Source organism: Polistes canadensis, unplaced genomic scaffold (assembly GCF_001313835.1).
Source record: "Polistes canadensis isolate GaletaPanama2010 unplaced genomic scaffold, ASM131383v1 scaffold_10, whole genome shotgun sequence".
NCBI classification, from domain to species: Eukaryota; Metazoa; Arthropoda; class Insecta; order Hymenoptera; family Vespidae; genus Polistes; species Polistes canadensis.
The window spans coordinates 3,714-27,277 of record NW_014569557.1 but is presented as its reverse complement, the minus strand read 5'-3'; the positions used below and the strand labels follow the sequence as shown (position 1 = coordinate 27,277).

Here is a 23,564-nt window from a genome sequence, read left to right as displayed (position 1 = left end):
TCCTCTTATCTGTATTTAATGGTTGAAAAGTTAACTCTTACATAGGTAGGTAAATAAAAGTGTGATAAATGACAAGGATAAACTAATATTATACGATTATCGCACGATATGAAAGCGTATACGTAATACATAAGAATAATGCAAATCAGCCATCAGTATTATCTTTTCGAGACGCCGGTTAAGAGCGTCACGTAGGGGGAAAATGTGTACTATACTCGCCGGGTATCGCCGAGTTGGTACGAAGAGCATTGGGCGGTAAATTTGGCGGCGGTTCGGATGAACTCGGGTTCGATCGGAGAGCGCGCCGAGCCCAACGCGAGTCAACGAAACGTGAATCAGTCGGGGTTCCGCAGCGTTCCGCATTTGTTCCAGGGGTTGGATTTATTTTAAAATTTCATTGTTTTTGGCACTGTACAAATAATGGTAGTATATTATTTTATTATTGGTTGTTTTTGACAAAATATCGACAATTTGGTCGGCGCATAGTCGCCGAGTGAATGAATAGTTGGTGGATTATAAGAGGCGCGCGGTATGGCGGCCGCGTGCATTGGCGATCAGCTTATGTCGAGCGAATCGTCTTTGGCGTCGTTGGAGCTAACAAAAAAGTCGATTAATAACGGCCGGCCAATATGTTGGCAACATAGATTATTCGGTAAGCAATTGACTCGTTGCAATCAGATTAATTCCCAGGACACGAAGCCATGTGACGCGAGCGGTTCTTTAATTGACGAGGACGGCAGTACCGCGTGCGATGTTATCGGTGTGTACTTCAGTTTCATCAATCCCGGTGCAACCTGCGACGATTTCACGCGTCAGCTGGTTGAACTTTATGCGAATGTCAACGCGGTGCACGCGGGAACGGATGCTATTTCTCTTGCCAGCGGCGCGTCGACCGAGAACACGAACAAGGGAAGGGAAAGGAGAAAAAGGTTCGAGGTCGTACACGTGGTGCTTTGGAGTAATGTGGCTGACGTTCTTGACTTCGAGGAAAGCTTTCGTAATCACGTTGCGGATTTACCCTGGTTGGCCGTACCTAATCGGGATTACGAGAGGAAAGTGAGTTCAGTTTTTCGTTTATTGCAAATATGTTTACTTTACCGTTGTATACTTCTTAAAAATCTTATACATAGTATCAAAAGTAGAGAAGAATGAAAGAGGAACATCCAAATACGATATAAATTATTATGCACCTTTTATTTAAAATATTTATTTTTTTTCTTACATTAGCGTCGAAATCTTTCCGAATTATTTTCTAGACTTTCCATCATATTTCTAGAAACTACTTTAAAAGTATATGTGTGTCCAACGAAAAAAACGTAACGATCACACGCGACAATACATTCGTGTGTGACACGCCAAGGTACACACGAGAGTAGTCCTTATTCTTGTATTTCTTTTACTTTCCTTGCTCGCTCGCATGCATGCACGCACGCACGCACGCCGTTGAAACTGCCTACAGGGTACTACACTATTTTCGGAGCGATTTTATTAAAGTCTCCCCAAACGAACGGTACACGCGAAATCATCGTCGAAGGGTTGCTAAAAAGGCTGACCTTTTTCTCTCTCGCTTTCTCTTTATATGTACCTTTGACGAAAGTGGCTAAATCTTTGAACTTACATTATATTTCTGTATATTTTTAAATAAAAACATATCCCCTCTTACGAAGAAACAAGGAAAACGATTTATCCTTTCCCTTTTTAATTTCCTTTCTTTCCTTCTCTTTATTTCTTTTTCTTTTCTTTTCTTTTCTTTTCTTCGTCTTCATCGTCCGAGACAATTTTTCCTTTGGGAAAAATCGTTTGACGAAGCAGGAGCACTCGAGGTTGGCTATTGGCTCACCTCGATGCATATGTATGCTGAGGCTTCTTCGATCGGAAACGCGAAGAAAGTTAACGGTAATGGTTCGCGCGCAATTAATGTCAAGTAGTCTCCTCTCCACTCCGCTACTTTTTCCTCCATTTCAAATTATTAAACCGAGAAATAAAGCCAACACTGATATATCTTCTCCTCGTTGTTGTTGTCGTCGTCGTCGTCGTCGTCATCGTCGTTGTCTCCTCGTCGTCCTTGTCTCCTCGTCGTCCGGTGATATCCACCGAAGCGATGAGATTCGACGATTGAAGAAAGACAAAGAGAAAGAGAAAAAGAGAGAGAGAGAGAGAGAGAGAGAGAGAGAACAAGAAAGAAAAATGACGAGAAAGATCGCGTCGTCTCCTTTTTTCCTTTCTCATTATAGAAATGAACGTTCCTCTTTATGCACTCTTTTTATCTAGAAAACGAAAAAAAACCGATTCGAAATATGAAGGATTCGAGAAAAAAAGAGAGTGAGAGTAAGAGAGAGAGAGAGAGAGAGAGAATCTTCATGAATAATCTCACGAATCTTTTCTCTAAATTACACCCTAAATTTATTCATACGTTCAATTCTTCTCAATCAAGATTTGCGATATTGCAATTTAAAAATTCGCTGAGAACAAGCAACAATTTTTTCTTTTCCGATCAAATTTGATTTGGTTTTATTAATTGAAGGATTAATCGATATATTTTGTTTTTGAAGAAATTAGAAAGAATTTATAATAATCGTCTAATGAATCTAATTAGATTCATTATCATTGTCGTAAAGTTTTTTTTTTTTTTTTTTTACGTAAAACATAATGAAATTTGTGAGAGTAAAAGTGAACGAAACACGTAAGGCGAGATAGAGTTTAATTTATCTCATATGAATGTCCTCGTCGATTAGCTTTCTCTCTCGTTTCCTTCTCTGCTTATCCAGTCTCCCTATCAAACTAGCTTGCAATGTCGTAGGGCCACCTAGCACGACGGTCGCTTCTTCAACGGCGTAATAAGCCCACGCGTTGTTTCTCGCGTTCATCTTCTTGGACCCTGGTACTAAAACGTTCTGGTTGAATATGTATACGCATGATGTATATATACACGCGAATATATACAGATATGTATATAATACATACGTTTGCTTTGCATCAACGTTTGAGAAAAAGAGTCAGCCCAGCGCCAGTAGGAGTATATCAGTATAGCAATAGCAATAGTAGCAGTAGCAGTAGCAGCAGCAACAGCAGTCAGCAACAGCCAACGGCAGTCTTTCCCATTCGGGGTAGCCGACCCATATCTTCCGCAAATAGCTTTCTCATTCGCCTGCCGAGATAAAGAAAGAAATCGAGATGTAGAGAAATAGAGAGAGAGTGAGAGGAAGAGTTAGAAAGAGACAGAGATAGAGAGAGAAAAAGAGAGCGAGAGAGAGAGAGAGAAATGGCGGTATGTGCAGGTTCTTTACCACGTAAACGACTGAAGCTTTAAGGGGAAAAAAAAGAAAAGAAAAGAAGAAGGAAAAAAGAAAAAGAAAAGATAAAGGACCGTTTGGATTTAGATAGACTTTGAGGTAGTGCCCACACACAGAGGTTCTGTGTTTTTACCAGCGATGCATTTTCCTTCTCTCTTTCGTTTTCTCTGTTTCTCACTTACTCGTTCGTTCGTTCGCTCGCTCACTCTTTGCAGCAACCCCTTTCGCCACCATCATCCCTCCCTCACCCCCGTTCTTTCAGACCGACGTTTCCGTCTAGATTACACGCGACCTACTCGGCTTTGGTGGCCAAAGGAAAAGTGGAGTACGCGCGAGATCGCTAGATCGCAAAGCGAGACCCCCTAAGCCACCAAGCGCAAGAACTTCTAAAGGAGAAGAGCACCGTTTTCGGGCCCGACGCGTACTATACATACAAATACATATATATATATATATATATATATCAATAATGTTACTTATATATACTCAGGAAAAGTCTTATCAAAGTTAATCCCTTATTTTACGTTTTTTACTTAGCGTTCTTTCGGTTTTTAGGTTTCGTTTTTTTTTTAAAAACATTAATTAGATAAAATCTAATATGCAAAATAGTTTTGACGATATTAACAATACGATATACGCCGTGAAAGATAAATAGAATTTCATGAAAAGATATTTTACATATTATTAGAAAAGGAAAATACAGAACAAAGGGATATTTGGAGGGTAGCAGCCACATAACCGTGTGTCTGTTACAGTATCGACTCTCTACACAAATATTATACTAAACATTACCGTGGAAAATACCCTCTCTCTCTTTCTCTCTCTCTCTTTCTCTCTCTCTCTATCCCTCTCTGTCTTTCTTATTGAGAATACCTTTTCACGTCGATCCCTTTATTTCGTTCTCTCATCTCTAATATAAACGCGACTTTCATAATCGCTATCGATCGAAATAGAAAGCAAAGGATGAGTAAGACAGACAAAGAAAAAAAGGAAGAAAAAAAAAATATAAAGGAGAGTCTATTGTGGCTGGAATTACGTCGAATGTCCGTCGAGGAAAAATGGGTGTAGAATGAAAAAGAAGAAAACTAAGAAATAAAAGTAGAAATAGTAGTAGAAGAAGAAAGAAGAAGAGCTCGATCAAAGGAGCATCGTTCAGTCGTTCGCTTGTGAGTCTTTCCCCGTCTACGTCGTCCATCGGAGACGCCGACGTCGATGCCGTCGTCGCTATCGCCGTCGCCGTTGGTCGACCGCGATCTCGTGTATATATCTACATGGAGGAGAGACGTTTGAACGAGCGTGAACGAGTCAACAGTGATCCGTTTCCCACCCTTCTAACTCTGCTTCTCTCTATCTCTTTCTATCCCGTTCTGCTGATCTCGCGATGTGGCAAATGGCACGAGCAAAAAATAGAGGGAGAGAGAGAGAGAGAAAGAGAAAGAAAGAAGTTATTTGGCGCGTGAGAGTGTTGGAGTGAAAGAAAGAATGAGTAAGAGAGAGAGAGAGAGAGAAAGAGCGAGAGAGAAAATTGTAGGGGTAGAAAGGGTGAGAAGAAGAGAAGGGGTAGGTGAGTGAGGAGAGAAGGTGGTAGGGGACATCCACACTGTCGGGGGAAATAACGATAGCACCGTCGAGCTCGCGGCAGCAACAGCAAGGGAGGACGTACACGTTATCGACCGGCCGAGACGGAGGCGGCAAACCAACTTGTACACGTATATACTCCGGTACGGACAAACGGAGTAGAGCAACAGCAGTAGCACCACCACCACCACCACTATCACTATCACCACCAGCAGTAGCAGTAGCAGTAGCAGTAGCAGCTATGGAAATATACACGGGGAGAGAAAAGTAATGCCTTCGCGGTGTAAGTGTGTTGGAGAGAAAGAGAAAGAGAGGGTCGCGATAACGTACGCCGTCGCACGTTTGGTGCCTCGAGTTCACCCTCTTGCCGCCTTATATCGGTTCTCTATCTCTCTTTCTCTTTCTCTCTAACACCCTTCTTCTCCTTGCACCCATATCGCCCTAGGAAATTTCGCATATCCTTCCAAGTACGCGAAAGAGCGTAAAGGGAAGAAGAGATCCCAGAGGACGATAGTTGTAAGAGTGGTCCCTGAGACTCTGATGATATTCTTTCATGATTCTCTCTCTTTTTCTTTCTATTATATTCAGTATTTTTATCATCTAGATAAGCAACGTTGAAGTAACTAATCTTTTGCATGGTTAAATTAAGAATATTGTACTTTGAAGAAAAATACTTTGATTAGATTATATTTTTTTAAAGTATAGTATTTTACTTGCTACTTTCTATTGAAAATCTAGAGTCTAATCCTTCGGTTAAACAAATTTAGCTGTATTTCAGTAAAGTTTTATTCGAAAGTTCGCGTCAAGTTGTAGAGAGCCTCTGCTAATTAATATTAAATGTCTCTTCCGAGATGTAACGAGACTTTCGATCGATTTGCGTGAACTTCAAGTTGTTAATATTGCAGATTGAATCGTGTCTACGAAGTTCTCTTCTTGCTTCTATAACTGCTGCTGTTACTACTGCTGCTGTTACTACTGCTGCTGTTACTACTATTGCTGTTACTACTTCTGCCGTGACTATTGCTGGTGTTGCTGTTCTGTTACTGTTACTGTTGTTGTTGTCTACTCGAAGAACGTGTAGACCCTTTGGCATTTTATCCGTCGCTAGTATTGTAGAAGAGCCCTTTTCCTTTTTCTTCTCATCCTTGGCTGTAATCACGCGACCTGACAGGAGAGACAGTACTCATTGTTGGCAGACACCACCGCTCCCTTTTTTCTATACTCCTTATCCTTTACACTACCTACTACCTTTAGGGTTGTAATGTTTTTTTAAGACTACCAAGGTAGGAGACCAAATCGAACATTTCCTTTATCTCTTTCTATCTCTTTCTATCTCTTTTTTTTCCTTTTTTTTCTTTTCCTTGTATGATTTGTGCATTGTTCGCTGTTCGTTCGTGATAAGCCTCGCACAGTCGATAAATCTCAACGTATTTCTACCTCCTCTTCAATTCTTTTTGCTTTTTATCCAACCAGCAGAGAGATAAAAAGTAAGAAAAGACAGATGAGGAGAAAAACGGGAAAGAGAAAATTAGGGCAATTCATGGAACGCAACTATGAGTTTTTCTTCTCGCATTTCATCGGATATGTATCCATTCATCCATCCATCAGTCCTCGTATGATCTTCGAAACTTCCGTTAAGGCATCCGTACGGTCATTGTTTTCCTCCGAACAATTTTGAAGCTTTAACAACTCACTCTCATTAAACTGCTTTACTTCTACAAAATAACAGTAAAATGCATTGCAATTAATGGAATTGAGTTTAAAAAACTTAACGCTTCTGAGTAAGCCGTTTTATCAAACGAACATATTTTTCATTAATTGTTTTACTCTCGATGATCGATAATGATGATAGACACAAAATAAAAATAAAAAACCAAACCTATTGAGTGATAACGAAAGAAGAAAGAGACTCGTACGAGATGAATGATCAGCAATGTTTTTTCTAGACTAGGCTTACGAGAAGGTATCGGATAAAGGCAGGAGTGCCCACGTTGATTTTACTCGAGGGTTCGAATGGTTCGGTCGTGACAAGGGGTGGTGTAGAACGAACTATTGCCGATCCTACTGGCGCCGAATTCCCTTGGAAACCACCACATCCAAAAGCTGCCCTGGAAGATGGACCTTTGCTGCCTTGTGGTACTCGCGACAGCAACGAGCCAATGTTACATGAGGAACTTCGACATTGTTTCAAGGGTGTTTACTTCAGTGCTCATTGGGTCAGTAACAGGGAAAAAAGAAAAAATTATTGCAATATTTATAAGTAAAAGAAAAAAAAACATAAATCGTTCAAATTTAATTTATATTTACTTTGTGTAATTTTTCTTCTCGCATAGAAATTTGAATTAAAGTGCTTCTGAAATATAAATGATGCATATTTAAGTATATAATACATTAGCCTTTTATCTTCACATTTTAGTGTCCTCCTTGTAAAGCATTTACACCACAACTCGTGGATACTTACCAACGAATCCGAGAAAGAGGACATGATTTTGAAGTCATTTTCGTGAGCTCCGATAGGTAAAATCATTTCTTTTCATTTAATGTCTTTGTTATCCTGTGATAATGAATAGCTTCGTGGATTTAAAATGGCTTCTTACATTTTATTGCCTCATTGCAGAAGCGAGGAATCCTACAATACTTACACAGAAACAATGCCCTGGCTTAGGATACCATTTAGTCAGGAAGAAAGACGTCGAAAATTGGCTCGAGCTTTAGATGTTCAAGCAATACCTACTTTGGTAATTCTTGATCCACGGGATAATATTATTACACTCGATGGTAGAGCCGAGTTATTGGAGGATCCTGAAGGATTGGTAAACATTTAATTAATCTTGATTTTCTTATCTTTTTTTTTTTTTTATAATATAATACTTTCACATACCCATGGTTCTATTAATTTTGCATTTTAGAATTTTCCATGGACCAGTCGATTGGTTAATATTTTAACAGAAAAATATGCGACCTCGTTGCACGATGCACCGGCGATCATACTCTTTGTTGGTAAGTAAACATGAAAATAAATATTAAATAATGATACGTTTAAACCAAATACGGTGTTATCATTGTGAATCCATAAAAATTTGCTGCAGTTGCACTTCTGCAAAAATCCGCATTATTTGAATGATATATTAACTTGATTAAATAATGCAACATTTTTTGTCTGCCTGCAAAAAGAAACAAAGTTATAGTCTGATCCGGATACACCTTGTCTATGTAATATATATGTATATATATATAAATAAAATAATATTACATTATATATTCATTTGCAGAGGGAGATGATTGTGAAATACAATTCGCAGAAAGTGTATTGTTACCTGCCGCTGAGGCTTACAGAAGAGATCGTCCAGATTATGATCCCAATTATGACGATCCTGATGGCATATTACAATTTTATATAGCCTTAGATGTAAATATGGCAAAATTCAAATGTTATGCGATTTATATTATTATTAATATTATGTTCTAATTCTTCTTATTTAATTTATTTCTACAGTGCGAAACGTCGGATATTCTTCGTGAATTTGTTGGTTTGGACGATGCGGTACCTCTTCTGACAGCTATTGATATACCACGAGGAGTTTATGTGGTAATGGAAGACGGTGCTGAAATTACAGTGGATTCTGTACAACAATTCGTCGATGGATTTCGTAATGACAAACTACCTAAAAATGAGATAGTGACGATACACAAGACTCCCAAAAATGATAATGTCACAGCCTGAACAAAACCGATCTTCAAACTGATTCCAAAAAATGTGAATGGTGTCAAAGTGTCTAATTAACGATGTGGTTACCAAATCAATCAAGCAATAAGCAAGCTCGTAGCTTAAATAAAATATCGAGTCTGAATTCGAAGCTGGCACAAGTTCTAGTCACTCGTTTATCATCGCATCATCAATTTCCATTAAAACTTCACATGCGAAAATAAACATATATACATACAAACTTTATCAAACGATAAGTCATCGAATATTCGCATTTAATAGACTCTTCTACCTATTTGTGCCTAAAAATGTAAAGAATTTCAATTTGTATACTTGAACGTTAAAGAAAAATATTTTCTCTTATCAAAATTACACGCGACCATTTATGAGATAGAAAATAAAAACAACGAATATTCGTATTCGTACATAATATCACTCAACACTTACACCTGTATCATTTTTCTAACACCTCATATTATGTGTAAAGATTCTAACGAGAATATGCATGCCTATTTAAGAAGACATATATATTAATAATATGATATATTACATATATGTCTTGTTATATGTTTTTAGTATTTACTTGTGCCAGCTATATGATAATAATTATAATATTTCAATGATTAAAGTCGCAATATGTTGTAGAAATATATCTTTTTTTTTTCTTTTCTTTTATTTCGTTATAATTGAATTTCTTTTTATATGTATGTTAAATTTTTAAATTGATTAAATTTGTTTTTATATATGAACGAGCACTCGAGTCTACGAACGTTCAATTATTATATAACCACGATGAAAATCGCCCCCTCTTCCCTTTTTCACTGTTTATATCCATCTCTGTGATACTGTAGCAGTAGCTCGTTTCATAAGAAAAGAAGACCTTGCGTGAAAATTGTGTTTGTAATCACACACTTATAATTATATATAGAAATAACCAAAAGACTATGTATTGTATCATAGCCCCAAAATAAAACAACAAGCGAATTGTATTTTTAAGTGCACACACGCACAATGGATACGTTAATATATAACTATATGTATTACTTAATAAACGCCAATTAGGCAACATTTGTAGACTTTCAAAAACATCCTATAATTATTTAGTTTTTATACTTATGAGAAGAAGACATAAACATTATTTTATATGTTCAATCTTTTATTATCTATTGTTTTTTGTTAATAATAAATTGATGTTAGATACAGACGTGTTTTAATTACTCCTCTTGTCCTTCCATTTGTTTTTTCATAAATATAAATATCTATTGTGCTATTTGTTTTCTGTATTTTTTTTCTTTCTTTTTAATTTTTACTTTTACAATAATATTAAAAATAATATATAAACACACTAAATATAAATTCAACCTCAATGATATTTCACGTTTTTTGTATGTTAAGTCAATTAAAACTTTCGATCAACAAATACACTTCATTTGCATTCATACCAATCACACTAAATACTAGTGCCTTATTTATGATATACAACTATACAAATGTACATATATATATATATATTACAATACCTAATCATTTGCGCGTTCTTAATGTTAAAATAATATTATGTGTAATGTTACATAAAGAAGATAAATTATACATATTAAATGCATCTCTTATAGTCATATTTTGTAAAATTTTCACATGATTTATAACACATTGACAATTAATTTAATCTTATGATTAAGTAAGAAGTGCTGCTAGAGCATCAAAAAATTTTGGTCTCTCTTCGACTTTCAGTCTTACTACTGTAAGAAAAATATCTTATGAAACATTATAGAACAATAATGCACACACACATGTATATTAATCAAACAAATCTTGCCTGTTGTATCAAAGTAATCCGCATCTATATATGAACCTGTATTTTTAGCTGCTTGTTCAAACGCCTTCCCAAATAAACTAAAAAAAAAAACATACATTGTATTTTTATTTCAATTAGTAATAGTAAAATATATTTAGTACCTCCGCGGTTGATCTTCGCATATTGGTGGAATGCCAACTATCAGACATGTACCCTCTTCAGGATTGAACAAAGCTGTTGCAACCATAGGCCATTCACGTGCACGCTTACTTTTAGTTGAATGTACATATGCTTTCAAAATGAATTGAGCTAGCATGGTCAATGGATGAGGATGAGCAAATAAACGACTATCTAAAGTACCATCCGGAACAACAATATAAAGAAATGAACCAGTATTTATAATTTGCTTCATTTCTAATATGATTTGTGCAGTCTTAAAAATGTTGCTAAGCATGAGTTTTGCTTTCTCTATACCATTTTCTAAAAGTTCCTTTTTATTACGTGACAAACAATCCAATGCATCCAAGAAACAACGCTGTGGTAATCTTTCCTTTGTCTATAAAGAATATAAATATAAATAAATAATTAAATTTTTGATTTAATCTAAAAAAAAAAAAAGAAAATTACTCACCGTAGATTCTATTAATGCTAGCATCGCATAAACTATATCCGATGCACAGTATTTAAACCGATAACCATATTGTAATGTAAAACTAGTACCAACAATTCTATCAACATTGTATTTTCCAGCTAATTTTTCTACCATTTGCCTAAATTCATGTCTAAGAGTGAGATCCATAGCGGTGAAACGTTGTCTTGATTGCGCTAATGGTAATCCCATTTCTGCTAAAAGTTCTTTCAGACGTTGTTCTCCTCTAATAGACCAAAGCCGTAGCGATACTGCAGTTGGCATCGAATGCCTAAGACTTGCTTCGACGGTCCAGTGACGATAAAGTACAAGTCGAAGACTATGGATATCATCAGAAAAATACTTACTGCATTTTATATATTCTGTTATATTTAAAATAATATATATAAAAGGATACTCTTTATCATAAGTTATTCTAACTATACTCTGTTCACATGGCTTATCGTTAGTTATACCCTGTTTATGAGTTAATCTTGAAACGTGTGCTTGGAGTGTACCTTCTTCAAGTATACTTGTTTGTGATTCTACTTTACTAAGAATGGCTTGTTCAGTTGAACCAATTATAGCCCACCATAGCATGTCCAAATTATCTTTAGACATGTGCCAAGCCATTTCAAAAATAATTACTGCACTCTAGAAATTGATATTGTAAAAATATATATTATATTCATAAATATATATATGTATATTATAAATTTTTTCAGTTTAATACATACAGATGTTCCATAATAGCTATACTGTGAATAATTAAAAAGAATAGTTGCTCTGTTTTCAGCCCACAATCTTTTTTCTTGTCTCTTTAAAAGATCTTCTTCATTTAATCTACGTCTTTTCGTCTTTCTGGATTCACTATCACTATTATCGGAGTTCTCGTTTGAATCGTTTTCATCTTCTGACTAAAAATAATGAATAAAACTATATTATTACATCCAAAATATTTGAGATAAAAATAAATAACAATACTTACTGAATCATCCCTGAACACATCATTATACTCCGGAATGTCTTCTTCAGTATCTGGCTTTCCAAGAATACGTATTTGATATTCTGAATATATGTTACACAAATCATATGGTCTATGACTGTCAATTATAAAAAATATTACAGATTCTGGAGGTTGTAAAAGTTCAACTAAGTCTATCGTGCCACCGCAATTTATCATAATAATATTTTTTACCTAAATTTAAAAATAACATTAATTTGTTTGATAGAAACGAATGAATTACATAAAAATATATTATCTTTACCTCTTCACAATTTTCTTCTATTGCCTGAACCATATCTTGTATACCTTGCACAGGTACAAGCGTATATAATATGTTATCATTTTTAAATAATTGTTGCAAAATTCTACAGGCACAAATTGCATCTACATCAAAGTTTACTAATAATAAACATCTCTATATTAAAAGAAAAATAGACAAGTGATTTATTTGAATACATTATCATTTTAATTTCATTTTATTCAATTATTTCAATCTTAATATTACATAATATCAATAAAATTAAACAAAATTTTATTTTTTTTCATATTTAAATATTATTATTTTTTCTTTCAATAAATGCATGCATAAATTTTTTATTCATACATTTGAAAATATAAAGCAAACGATACACTATTATAATTTAACCTAAAAGGAAAATCTAATTTATTATTTTTAATATATACATTAACGTAGCAATTGAACTTACATCTCTTTGTATTGCATTGTAAAATTCTTTTTCTAAGTTTGGTACGAACATGATGCATTGATAATCGGCATCTGTAATATTTTATTTATTTCGACTCTTACTTTAACTCTCCACAGTTTACCGCGTAAATGAACAACATGGACAGTGACGCGCTCTGTACTAAAAATAGGAAATTAAAAAGATCATTAGCTAAATTTTGAATTAAACAAATTCAAATAAAATACAAAATTTGGATGTATTTTTTATGAATTATTTAACAAAAGAATATATTTTTCAGTTAACACTTGTACAAATTTCCTGAATATTTTCAAATAATACTTTCATTTTTTATTATTGAGACATTTAATTATTGTAAATCGAAATTATTCGATCGATATATTTATCGATACAAATATATCGATTTCGTGATATCGATATAGAAGCCTGCCTACTTAACGCCTGCATGTGCGTTGGTTGCGCGTTATTGTATCACGTGTTTAACTTACCTGGATTTATTTTATTATTTCTGAAAAAAATGGCAGAAAACGGTAATTATTTTAATTAAATTATGTTTCTAATCATATTCAATTCAACTCCGTTAATTATTTACATTACTCTTGTCATTTTTTACAAATTATTTTGTTCAACAAATAATACGGTTTCTCGCGCCTTTTATAATGCATGTTTCTCTAAACACGTGTTTAACCGGTCGTTCAGTTGGTTTATTTTATAGATTTGTTTTCTTAAAGACCAATATATATGTCGTTAAATCATTACTATTTTATATATATTTTGATTATCTATCATTTATTGTAACATTAATATGTGAAATAGTAAATTGTAAAAAACATAGATTAAGGTTAGGTAAGAAGTTATTATTGATATTGGTATTTTAGAAAAAAGTAAGAAAAAGGATAAGAAGAAATCTCTTGGAGAGATGCAAGTCGCTATGGATTGCGAACTTAAACCATCCAATGAAAAAGTAAAATTAGATTGCGAAAATTGGCCACTTTTATTTAAGGTTTGTGCATTCCGCTTGTTGATAAATATTTTTATTGCTTATAATAATTTTGTTTTATATTATTATTAGATATATATATATACTTACTTTGATGGTATGTAAATAACATTTTATTATTTTAGAATTTTGACAAAATGTTAACTCGAACAAAACATTTTACTCCTTTACCTAGTGGTTCTACTCCGCTTAATCGTTCATTATCAGAATATATCAAAGCGGGTGTTATTAATCTTGATAAGCCTTGCAATCCATCTTCACATGAGGTCGTAGCTTGGATTAAAAGAATTTTGAAAGTAGAAAAGACTGGTCATTCGGGTACTTTGGATCCTAAAGTATCAGGATGTTTGATAGTTTGCATTGACAGAGCAACGAGACTGGCAAAGTCTCAACAATCTGCAGGAAAAGAATATGTGGGAGTATTTAAACTCCATTCAGCACCTGAAAGTGTTGCAAAAGTAAATTTATTTATTTATATAAATTCATATATATGCATTAGTAAGTTTTATAAATATATTATTAATAAAACAATATATAAATATTGTTGTTATACATAGGTACAACAAGCATTAGAAAAATTACGTGGTGCATTGTTCCAAAGACCTCCTCTTATATCTGCAGTCAAACGACAATTACGTGTTAGAACTGTCTATGATAGCAAGTTTTTAGATTATGACGAAGAGCGTAATATGGGAGTTTTTAATATAAATTGTGAAGCTGGTACATATATTAGAACTATATGTGTACATCTTGGACTTTTTTTGGGTACTGGTTGTCAGATGCAAGATTTACGAAGATGTCGTTCTGGTATTCAATCTGAAAAGGATAATATGGTTACTATGCATGATATTCTTGATGCTCAATGGTTATATGATAATCATGGGGATGAATCTTATTTGAGAAGAATTATTAAGCCACTGGAATCTCTTCTAGTAAATCATAAAAGAATAATTGTCAAAGATAGTACAGTATGTATTCAGTATTTTTAAAAACAAAAAGATAAGTAGTAATTTCGAATACCATAATATTATAATATAAAATACATTTATAGGTAAATGCAATTTGTTATGGAGCTAAATTAATGTTACCAGGCATTTTGATGTACGATGTTGATATTGAACTAAATCAAGAAATAGTACTTGTAACAACAAAAGGCGAAGCTATAGCACTTGGTAAATTTTTTATTTCTAAGTAGTATAGCCAATGCCTTACAGAATTCATTCAATATAAAACTTCAATAGATATTTTATTTGGTTACTCATAGCTATAGCATTAATGACGACGTCAACAATTAGCGCTTGCGATCATGGAGTAGCAGCTAAAATTAAACGTGTTATCATGGAGAGAGATACATATCCAAGGAAATGGGGTTTGGGACCTAAGGCATCTGTTAAAAAACAAATGATTATTCAAGGTACCTTGGATAAACACGGTAAACCTAACGAAAATACACCATCTGATTGGTTACAGAATTATTCTGATTATTCTACCACAGCTGAATTTAAAGTAATTTTTTTAAATTTTAATGTATTGGGCATTCTAATGACGATTGTGCAGTAAATATTAATTGGGAAAAACTTTTGCAGTTTGAAAATAATGGATCAGTTGCTGGTAAAAAAAGGAAATATGATGAAACAATTTGTACAAAAACTTCTACAGAAACTCCTACGAGAACTTGTACAGAAATTCCTACAGAAATTCCTACAGAAACTCCTACAGAAACTCTTATGGACATAGATAAAATCAAAAAGGAAGACGAAGAGCAAGATTTGTCATTAACAAAAGAGAAAAAGAAAGAAAAGAAAGAAAAAAAGAAGAAAAAAGAAAAGAAAAAACAAGATGATGAATCTATAATAATATCTGGAGAGATAGAAGATGAAAATATGATGGTAAGAATAAATTTATCGTTGAAATAGTTTATAGATAGTTTATATAGATTAATATAATTATTAATTAATAAATCAAACTCTTATTTTAATTTTCTTTTGCTCCTTTAGGATGTATCTACAAAAGGAGAAAAGAAAAAAAAGAAAAAGAAGAAATCTAAGGAAAAAGAATCTACACTTTCAAGCTAGTTTAATTTACTTATTTTGAAAATTTTAGAAAATCTTTTCTAATAACGTAAGCTGACATCCCGCAAATAATATCGAAATATGTCATTAGGAAAAATCTTTTATTTGAATTCTTTTTAAATTTTATTTTAAAGATGTCATCGTTTAAATTCTGATTAGAACAATTTGATATTCGCTTTATAATGACGTAAATTTAAAAATAACACGGTGTAATTATACTTACAAATATTAATATAAAATTAATATAAAAAACATTTTTTCACGTAATGAATAATCTTGTACGTATAATGTTCAGTGATATACGAAATCAGATTTTCTATCTTTTGATGCATTTCAAAATATAACTATGATAATCTTTTAATTAAGAGTTATGTAATATTAATATTTTACTGAGATTGTTTCGTGTATATATACATATAAAATGTAGTTACTACGAAATGTATAGGTATCATATCATATTTTTCCAATTTTTATAATTGATCTAATTATTACATAGTATATTGCATAAATGATTTTATCTAATAGACATTTAATTTCATTCTATCATAGTTTTATTGTTAAATCAGAGATATGCAAAATAGATTCTAAATCAGTTGTTCCTTTCATTTACATAATTATGAACACTATCTTTGTTTTGTCTACAATTGTAGAATTTGTATGTATATTATTAATTTCAATTCTATCTGGAAATACTAAAGAATTAATGTAAAAACACTCGAGTAGAGACACAATTATTTAGTAATAACATAAGTATCATTGTTCTTGAACTTTTCGATGAAAAATTTGTATGTCTCTGGTTCTGACGTATTTGTACTTCTAAGAGAGTATTGTATTATGTTTTTAAACCTAATATCTATTTAAATGAGTTTATAAAAACAATATTATAAGAAAAAAGAGAACGTAAATGAAATGTAAAAATATCTTTACGCAACGATTACATTATATAACATAAAAATACAAAATATACTTGGATCTCTGTTTAAAAAAATTTATTTTAAAGATCATATATCAATATGTACTTTAAGAAATAATTATTTGAATACAACTGTATCAAGCATAGCTCCCAAACATTGTACAATATTCGTAGCCATAAGTGTATCAACCTTCTCCTCTAGATGACGTTTTGGATCTTGTTTACCGACATTTTTAATAGCTAATTGCTCAGGTGTCATTTTTTCTTCGTCCTCCAATGCCTACAAATTTAAAAATAATACATTAAGGTAGTATTTTATTCTTTATATACATAGGTAAAATAATTTATTCAAAAATACGATCGAACATACCTTATTGTAATTTTTAGCAAGTTCAAGCATTTCAGAAACAATATTTTCATTGAGTCTACTGTGTTCTGAATATTCGGCAAGAGTGAGACCATCCATCCAAGTTTTCTTATGTAAATTTAATAACATCTTTTGTTCTAATTCATTTTTACGATAGTTGATACTAATGCTATAATAATGACGATTTAAGCCATGTATTAAAGCTTGAACAGATGGTTTCTGTAGATGACCTAAATTAGATGTAGTTTGACGAGGTTCTTGTCCTAGAACCTGAAAAAATATTTTAAACATTATATACAATTTATATAAAATCAGAATTTTTTGTTTTTTTGTTACTCTTGGGAAATACTTGCCATCATATTAGGATTGATTAATCTAAATGCATCAATGACAACTTTTCCTTTCACCGATTGGATAGGATCAATGACAACTGCCACAGCTCTTTCACTAAGTGCTTCGAATGATTGCTGTGTGTTGATATCTACTCCAGATAACCAACAACCAAATCCTGGATGAGAATGGTACCAACCTACTACCATTTCTGGTCGACCAGTCTGTTTAAGCATATCCAACATTTTGGCTTGAAAGACTGGATCGACAGCTTCTACGCTAACTCCCTAAACATTACAGGAATACATCTATAATACATACCTGTGAAGGTACTAATTTAAAACAATATATATTCATCAGTTATTACCGTTCCAGTTTGTGGCATAGCAAAAACATCAATTACGCGCACAGTGTAATCGTCTACAAATTCACCTAACATCAAACCCATTACTTCCATTGGTACTCCAGCTCGACCATGTTTTAACATTTTTAGAAGTGCAAGTGATGAGATGTACACCTTGAAATATATTATTATTTATGAAATAATAAATGAATAAACGAATTAGAATGAAATACAAGTGACATACTTGTTCTGCAGTATCAACTACAGGTGCATCTGATGGGGGAGGTCCTTGATTTAATGGGGCTGGTAAACCACCACCAAGTCTTAGAAGTCGGTCCATTTTTTTTTATCTAAAAGGTTTTAATTAATTAATAAACATTTGTAATCAAGTATCTAAGAAATATTTTAAGTTACATAGATTGATATAGCATAAATAGAGGTTAACTAATATCTTTGTTTTATTGTAGATTTTTTCTTATAAGATTAAATTTTAAATATTTTACATACCAAATAATTCAAATCCACGTTAATAAATAATGAATATGTAATTTTTAATATGTTTAATTGCACGTAAGAAATGATAGTAGAACCATTTCTAATGAACTGACAATTCTCAAATATGCACACTCACCAGCGCGGCGTACTCAATGCTTGCAATGGCGGAATTAGAAGTAACTACTTTTTAAAGCAATGGAAACAAATACATCACACGTTCTTCCACCTAAATATTCATCAGGTCCTCATGGATTAGGTAATTCTAATGATAAAAATTGTCAGATATTTTTTTTTCTTTTAATATATATTTTACAATTCAAATATGAGGTTTATTTTTATTTATTATATGTAATAATTATTTTTAATAGGTTAACTTTGAATTAATTTAACTAATAAATTGTAAGGAAGAAATTATGATTATTATCTTGTTAACTTATTAAAAATAATACATTTTTATACAGGTGATCCTAATGATAAAAGTTTAAGAAAGGTTGAACTAAATGTACTTATACCGCAAGTAATACGAGATAGGGCAAAAGCAGAAAAGTGTTTCTTAGAAGTTGAAGGTAAATCTTGAGTTTAATTAATTGTTTAATTCTTTTAACTGCAATATAAATATTTCTTCCTTTTTTTCACAGAATTCAAAAAATGTTGTCAAGAAAACAATTTATCAATGGTATTCAAATGTAGAACTGAAAATAATAAATTAACGCGCTGCTTAGAACGGTGGTTTCACGACAAAGATTTTCAAGAGGAATGTAAACAAATATACCTCCAAGAAAGAAGCGAATATAGAAAAACAAATGTATCTAAAAAATTACGAAACATCGAAAAAGAACAATCGAAGTAATATAATGTAAGGAAATAATATCTTTTTAGTTTGATCCTTCAGGATTGTAAATAGATAGTATTAAATTATTTGTAATCGTATTGAAATACAACTTTAAAAGATATGTAGTTCTAATTAGTTATAAACTTATTATTTTATTAACGCTAAATAAAGTTAATTAATGAATTTTGAATTCATTCATAGACTATTTATGATATTTTAATGAAGTACAAAGTTTAATTTATAAGAAATAAATGAGATGGAAAATATAGATTTTTACTTTTTTAAATGACATAAAAACTAATCTTAACACGAATCTTCGTCCTCTTCTTCTTCTACGATCATTACATCTTGATTATGTTTTGGGTTCCATCGCCTCCATAATAATTCTCTTACTGTGAATTCAGATAACATATGTGGATTCGATGGACCAGAATTTAAAGAGATCGATGAAGGCCACAAAACTTGGGCAAATAATATTTCCTAAGAATAAAATCAGTATTCCTTAATTGAGAGATTAATAATAGAGGCATACAAACTTTATTACTTATAATTTATGTATATTACCTTGGCAGCGCATTCAGATAAACGATCTAATCCAATTAAATTACTCCAGCTCGTCTTTCGAGAAGATTTACTAGGAATTGTAGTTAATGAATCTGCATCCACAACATCTATTATAACTATATAAGAGGCATGATAAAACGATGGCCCTTGCTTGTACAATACTAAAATGATAAAAATTTAAAAATAATTTATATCTATAAGATCATGTATATTAAGATTTTTGCCTAAATTACATGAGATAGGTAAATACTGACAAAAATCTCCTCCATATTTAAGGCCTGATTTAACAACCCAACCCTTGCTTCGAAAATAATGGTATACAACATATTTTTGTATAAAATTTTTATCTTCTTCACAAAAATAGAACCAAGCGCTATGAATATCCATTAAAGAACCATCAAAATGTATTAGTTGTAGACAATCTAAAGCGAACATAAGGAAAAATGTTTCTTCAAAAGACATATGTAAGGATTCCATAACTGGAAAACTTTCCATTTCAATTCTTGGTTTGACATTTTCCAGATAATTTTCTACCTCTGAGTCGCTGTCTGGTAGAACTAATAACTGTTTTTGTACATCAGATTTGTCACTTTCGTTAAGTGTATTTGTTGTTACCGAATCACAATAATCTGAATTATCGAAATCAATAGATTCATCTTTTGAAATTGTTTCATCGCTTTCTTTAACTGTTTTGTCAATGTTCTTTTCAGACTCTTTGTTAACAATTATGCATATATCTTCTTCGGAAGAGGAAGGAACTATTTCACAGAATTCATTATCATTGAATATTTGCTTGTTACTGTCTTCATTTGCCGTAATGTTAGATACATTTACATCAATATCCATGATATCTGATTCTTCTGATTTCTTTTCATTATTGGTTGGTTCTATCATTAAAATTAAAAGAATTAATATTGTGAGTATAATAATACAAGATAGTTATCTTTTTGTTTTTCTTTTATAGTCTTTTAATTAGAAAATTAGCATAAAAATGATACCTTGTTTTTCTTCTACATCTACAAATTGATTTGATGTATTGGCAGCGCTACCAAGTATTTCAATTTCTTGTAACCATGCTTGTCGACGGACCCATTGTCTATTTCTGATTATAGGTGGTGCATTATATCGAGCTCTTCCAAATGTTGGATAACCTCGTGATAAAGACCCTTTACCATAAAACCCCTAAGTTCAAATTAAAAGTTTCAATCATGTTTTATTCGTCTTGGCGAGTGTTTTAAGCACTTAAAATATTGAACCCTTTCTTTTTATCATTTTATATATATTTTATAAGCTTAAAAATAAAATATATTTTGAAAATAATGACAAACCATGGAATGAACTGTTGCAATTTCATCCGGATTATTAATGCAAGATCCGGAATCTGTAAGATGAGCGGTATAAACAATCCATTCTCCTTTATCTAATGTAATTGGTATGGAAGATTTATACACTGCTTTTGATCCTTTCTTTTTTTTTGGCTCACGTAAATTCATGTTGTGTCTGCTACAAAATGTAATTGATGCATATTTAAAAAGAAAATTGTTATATTATAAATTAAATTAATAGTCAAAGTGTTAATGTAACGCACTTTTGATTTATGTCTCTTCATTCACATATTAAACGATGAAATAACAATACCAATACAAAAAAATTTGTAGTTTATGTTTTACCTTTTGTAAAGTATCTGTCAAATAATATCTTTTTCGTGAAAGAAAAATATTAAATGCTATAAAGTGTTATTCTTATACTATCACTCGAAGCAGAAGAGACTATAGCGACAGGTGTGGACAAAATATAAACTACAATTAATGCAGGAAAAACCGCACTGATGGTAAATCAGTATATAAGCTTCTAGATTATTTCTCCCATATTAGTGTGAGTAGGGTAGCACTCCTTAAAGTGTGTGGGTTGCGACCCGGTACAAGGTTGCATATAAAAATTTGAATTATTATATAAATTTGAGATAAATAAAAACAAGAATTTTGCTTAAAAAAGTAATAATAACGAATCAAAATATGATATATATAAAATATTATACATTATTTTAATAAAAAAAAAACAAATACGCGGATAAAAATTATCTCAACACAAAAATAACTTAAAATTAAAATTTATTATTCTTTTAAACTTTATATTTCTTGTTTTTATTTAAAATTAAGCGGTCTTTGGCTAGATTTTACTTGCAATGGAATGTATAACATATAAAATATGTTAAACATTATACTGAAAGTAAAATACCATTGCCCGGGTCTAACCACGAGGAGGTAACCGCTTCTGAAGACCCGGGATGTGCATCCTGAAGATGTCCACATCCGAATTAAATTGAAACCAAAGAAAATGAAAAACCCCGAGAATGTTTTTTAATGAATCCCACTCTTAGGCCCCACCCTAAGAGTCTCAACTAAAAAACATTAAAATAGTAAACGAGAATACAGAGAAAAGTTTGAAAATGAAAAACCAACATAAAACGAGGAATGCATCTGAATAGATTTTAAGTAACATCGATGATTTTAATTGAAAACCTACACACCCCGATATAATTTCGATAAATGCACATGGATAGATTACAATTTATGATTATTTAATAGATAAAAATTTTCAATTTACATAAAATAAAGTAAAATAATATAAAAAGTATTCAATTATTGGTTGTTCCATGAAACCTACGAACGAAGAAAATACGTTAAAAATAATTATCACACGCGTGCGATGCTACGGAGAAAACAATAAACAGATCAAAATTATACACACACATTTAATTATTCTAATAATAATTTCCTTATACCATCCGTTACTATAACTAAGTCCTCGTCTGGTCCTCCTCCTATTGAACCTGCAACAAAAAAAAACAAAGGAGTAGAAAAAAAGAAGAATAGTGGCCCTGAAAACGAACCTGAAAAAGAAAAAGAAAAGATTTTTTTAGAATTGCAAAGATGCAATGAATGATCCATGATATCTGTAAAAATTTGGACTGATCCATGGTACCTGTAAAAACATGAAAGTGCAATAACAATGATTTATCTCACGAGTGCGATGCAATATTAAAGTAATAAACACATTAAAATACTACCGCTTACCATAACTCAGTCCACTTCCGATCCTCCCTTCACCTCTTCTTGAAAAAAATTTTGCATCGTCTCAATAATTCATCCTGCCAACAAAATATTAAAGATAGGATGTGGGGGGGGGGGGTTGGGGAATTCTAGGTAAGGACATGATTTTCTCCCAATTAATGAAAATAGGAGAAAATTATGGCTCGCGTGGGCAGGGTCGCATCCCTGAGGTAAACGTTTCTTCGCAAAGAAAAAATCTACCCGCTACCCCTTAACAAAAAAAAACAGGAAACGAACCTGAAAAAGAAAAAAGAAAGATTAGTTTAGATTTGTAAAAATCCAATGAATGTGCATCGAAAGCATGTTCCTTTTTTAGATCAAAATCCAATACTTACAAATGCGTTGGAAATAAACATATCCTGAAACAAAATAAAATGAAAATTAAGTTTCAACGATGATAGATTAAATCATACTACCATTGATAGCTAGAAAAATATAAGAAATATTAAAAAACATTATAACATAATTAGTTTCTACGAATGAAATGAAAAATAAAAAGATGAAAGCGTGGGTGATATGAAATTAGAAAATGATATGATATTGGAGCGGGAATTCGAGTATGGTATTGTACTCTATCATGATTTTTAAGTATCTTTTCTGTCTTTTTAATAAAGTATCATTTAAAATGAAATTTTGTTAATACTCGATTTATTTTTAGGAAAAATTATGTTCGATGTGTGGTGGGTGGTACGGCAAATCCCACGATGGTAACCTGAAACATTCAGCAAACTATGTTAGTTACTTCCATTCTTAAAAAACCACTATAAATTATTGACGAGCAAAGAAAAATCAAGCAATAAATAATGACCAACGAGCTATTCTCAA

General features: G+C 32.1%; 6 protein-coding genes and 1 long non-coding RNA gene across 13 annotated transcripts; 3 read left to right on the top strand and 4 right to left on the bottom strand.

Moving 5' to 3' along the window:
• Positions 1-250: 250 nt before the first annotated feature.
• LOC106792999 (nucleoredoxin-like) lies at positions 251-9,645 on the top strand. Its single transcript, XM_014759554.1, has 7 exons — positions 251-1,056; positions 6,818-7,087; positions 7,288-7,388; positions 7,489-7,684; positions 7,781-7,871; positions 8,144-8,280; positions 8,368-9,645. Exons 1-7 carry the CDS (start codon positions 532-534, stop codon positions 8,593-8,595), a joined length of 1,548 nt encoding a protein of 515 aa, XP_014615040.1. The 5' UTR covers positions 251-531; the 3' UTR covers positions 8,596-9,645.
• Positions 2,613-6,811, bottom strand: LOC106793000. 2 transcript variants are annotated; one of them, XR_001382375.1, is made up of 4 exons: positions 4,957-6,811; positions 3,476-3,717; positions 2,965-3,148; positions 2,613-2,884 (listed from the first exon to the last, which is right to left on the bottom strand). It is a non-coding gene; the product is annotated as an uncharacterized LOC106793000 (long non-coding RNA). The 2 variants fall into 2 exon arrangements; XR_001382374.1 differs by lacking the exon at positions 3,476-3,717.
• Positions 9,646-9,751: 106 nt separating the features above from the next.
• On the bottom strand, positions 9,752-12,842 carry LOC106792998 (cell division control protein 45 homolog). 3 transcript variants are annotated; one of them, XM_014759550.1, is made up of 9 exons: positions 12,714-12,842; positions 12,269-12,421; positions 11,989-12,198; positions 11,738-11,917; positions 11,419-11,654; positions 11,004-11,340; positions 10,534-10,928; positions 10,394-10,470; positions 9,752-10,316 (listed from the first exon to the last, which is right to left on the bottom strand). In XM_014759550.1, the coding sequence occupies exons 1-9, from the start codon at positions 12,762-12,764 to the stop codon at positions 10,252-10,254; spliced, it is 1,704 nt and encodes a 567-aa protein (XP_014615036.1). In that variant the 5' UTR covers positions 12,765-12,842; the 3' UTR covers positions 9,752-10,251. The 3 variants fall into 3 exon arrangements, with proteins under 3 accessions (XP_014615036.1, XP_014615038.1, XP_014615039.1); XM_014759552.1 differs by having other exon boundaries at positions 12,269-12,312; XM_014759553.1 differs by lacking the exon at positions 12,269-12,421 and having other exon boundaries at positions 11,989-12,103; positions 12,714-12,802.
• A 307-nt stretch (positions 12,843-13,149) lies between these two features.
• Positions 13,150-16,770, top strand: LOC106792547 (H/ACA ribonucleoprotein complex subunit 4). Its single transcript, XM_014759016.1, has 8 exons — positions 13,150-13,240; positions 13,589-13,713; positions 13,836-14,168; positions 14,268-14,678; positions 14,762-14,882; positions 14,975-15,216; positions 15,297-15,560; positions 15,750-16,770. The coding sequence occupies exons 1-8, from the start codon at positions 13,156-13,158 to the stop codon at positions 15,783-15,785; spliced, it is 1,617 nt and encodes a 538-aa protein (XP_014614502.1). The 5' UTR covers positions 13,150-13,155; the 3' UTR covers positions 15,786-16,770.
• On the bottom strand, positions 16,757-18,385 carry LOC106793031 (26S proteasome non-ATPase regulatory subunit 14). Its single transcript, XM_014759617.1, has 6 exons — positions 18,243-18,385; positions 17,980-18,085; positions 17,760-17,909; positions 17,416-17,679; positions 17,066-17,332; positions 16,757-16,975 (listed from the first exon to the last, which is right to left on the bottom strand). Exons 2-6 carry the CDS (start codon positions 18,073-18,075, stop codon positions 16,814-16,816), a joined length of 939 nt encoding a protein of 312 aa, XP_014615103.1. The 5' UTR covers positions 18,076-18,085; positions 18,243-18,385; the 3' UTR covers positions 16,757-16,813.
• On the top strand, positions 18,370-19,267 carry LOC106793032 (COX assembly mitochondrial protein homolog). Its single transcript, XM_014759618.1, has 3 exons — positions 18,370-18,486; positions 18,692-18,796; positions 18,869-19,267. The coding sequence occupies exons 1-3, from the start codon at positions 18,426-18,428 to the stop codon at positions 19,078-19,080; spliced, it is 378 nt and encodes a 125-aa protein (XP_014615104.1). The 5' UTR covers positions 18,370-18,425; the 3' UTR covers positions 19,081-19,267.
• On the bottom strand, positions 19,110-21,422 carry LOC106793030 (tRNA-splicing endonuclease subunit Sen2). 4 transcript variants are annotated; one of them, XM_014759613.1, is made up of 6 exons: positions 21,215-21,422; positions 20,955-21,129; positions 20,625-20,808; positions 19,881-20,513; positions 19,627-19,787; positions 19,110-19,542 (listed from the first exon to the last, which is right to left on the bottom strand). In XM_014759613.1, the coding sequence occupies exons 2-6, from the start codon at positions 21,117-21,119 to the stop codon at positions 19,366-19,368; spliced, it is 1,320 nt and encodes a 439-aa protein (XP_014615099.1). In that variant the 5' UTR covers positions 21,120-21,129; positions 21,215-21,422; the 3' UTR covers positions 19,110-19,365. The 4 variants fall into 4 exon arrangements, with proteins under 4 accessions (XP_014615099.1, XP_014615098.1, XP_014615102.1 ...); XM_014759612.1 differs by having other exon boundaries at positions 21,297-21,422; XM_014759616.1 differs by having other exon boundaries at positions 20,955-21,126; positions 21,297-21,422.
• Positions 21,423-23,564: the final 2,142 nt, after the last annotated feature.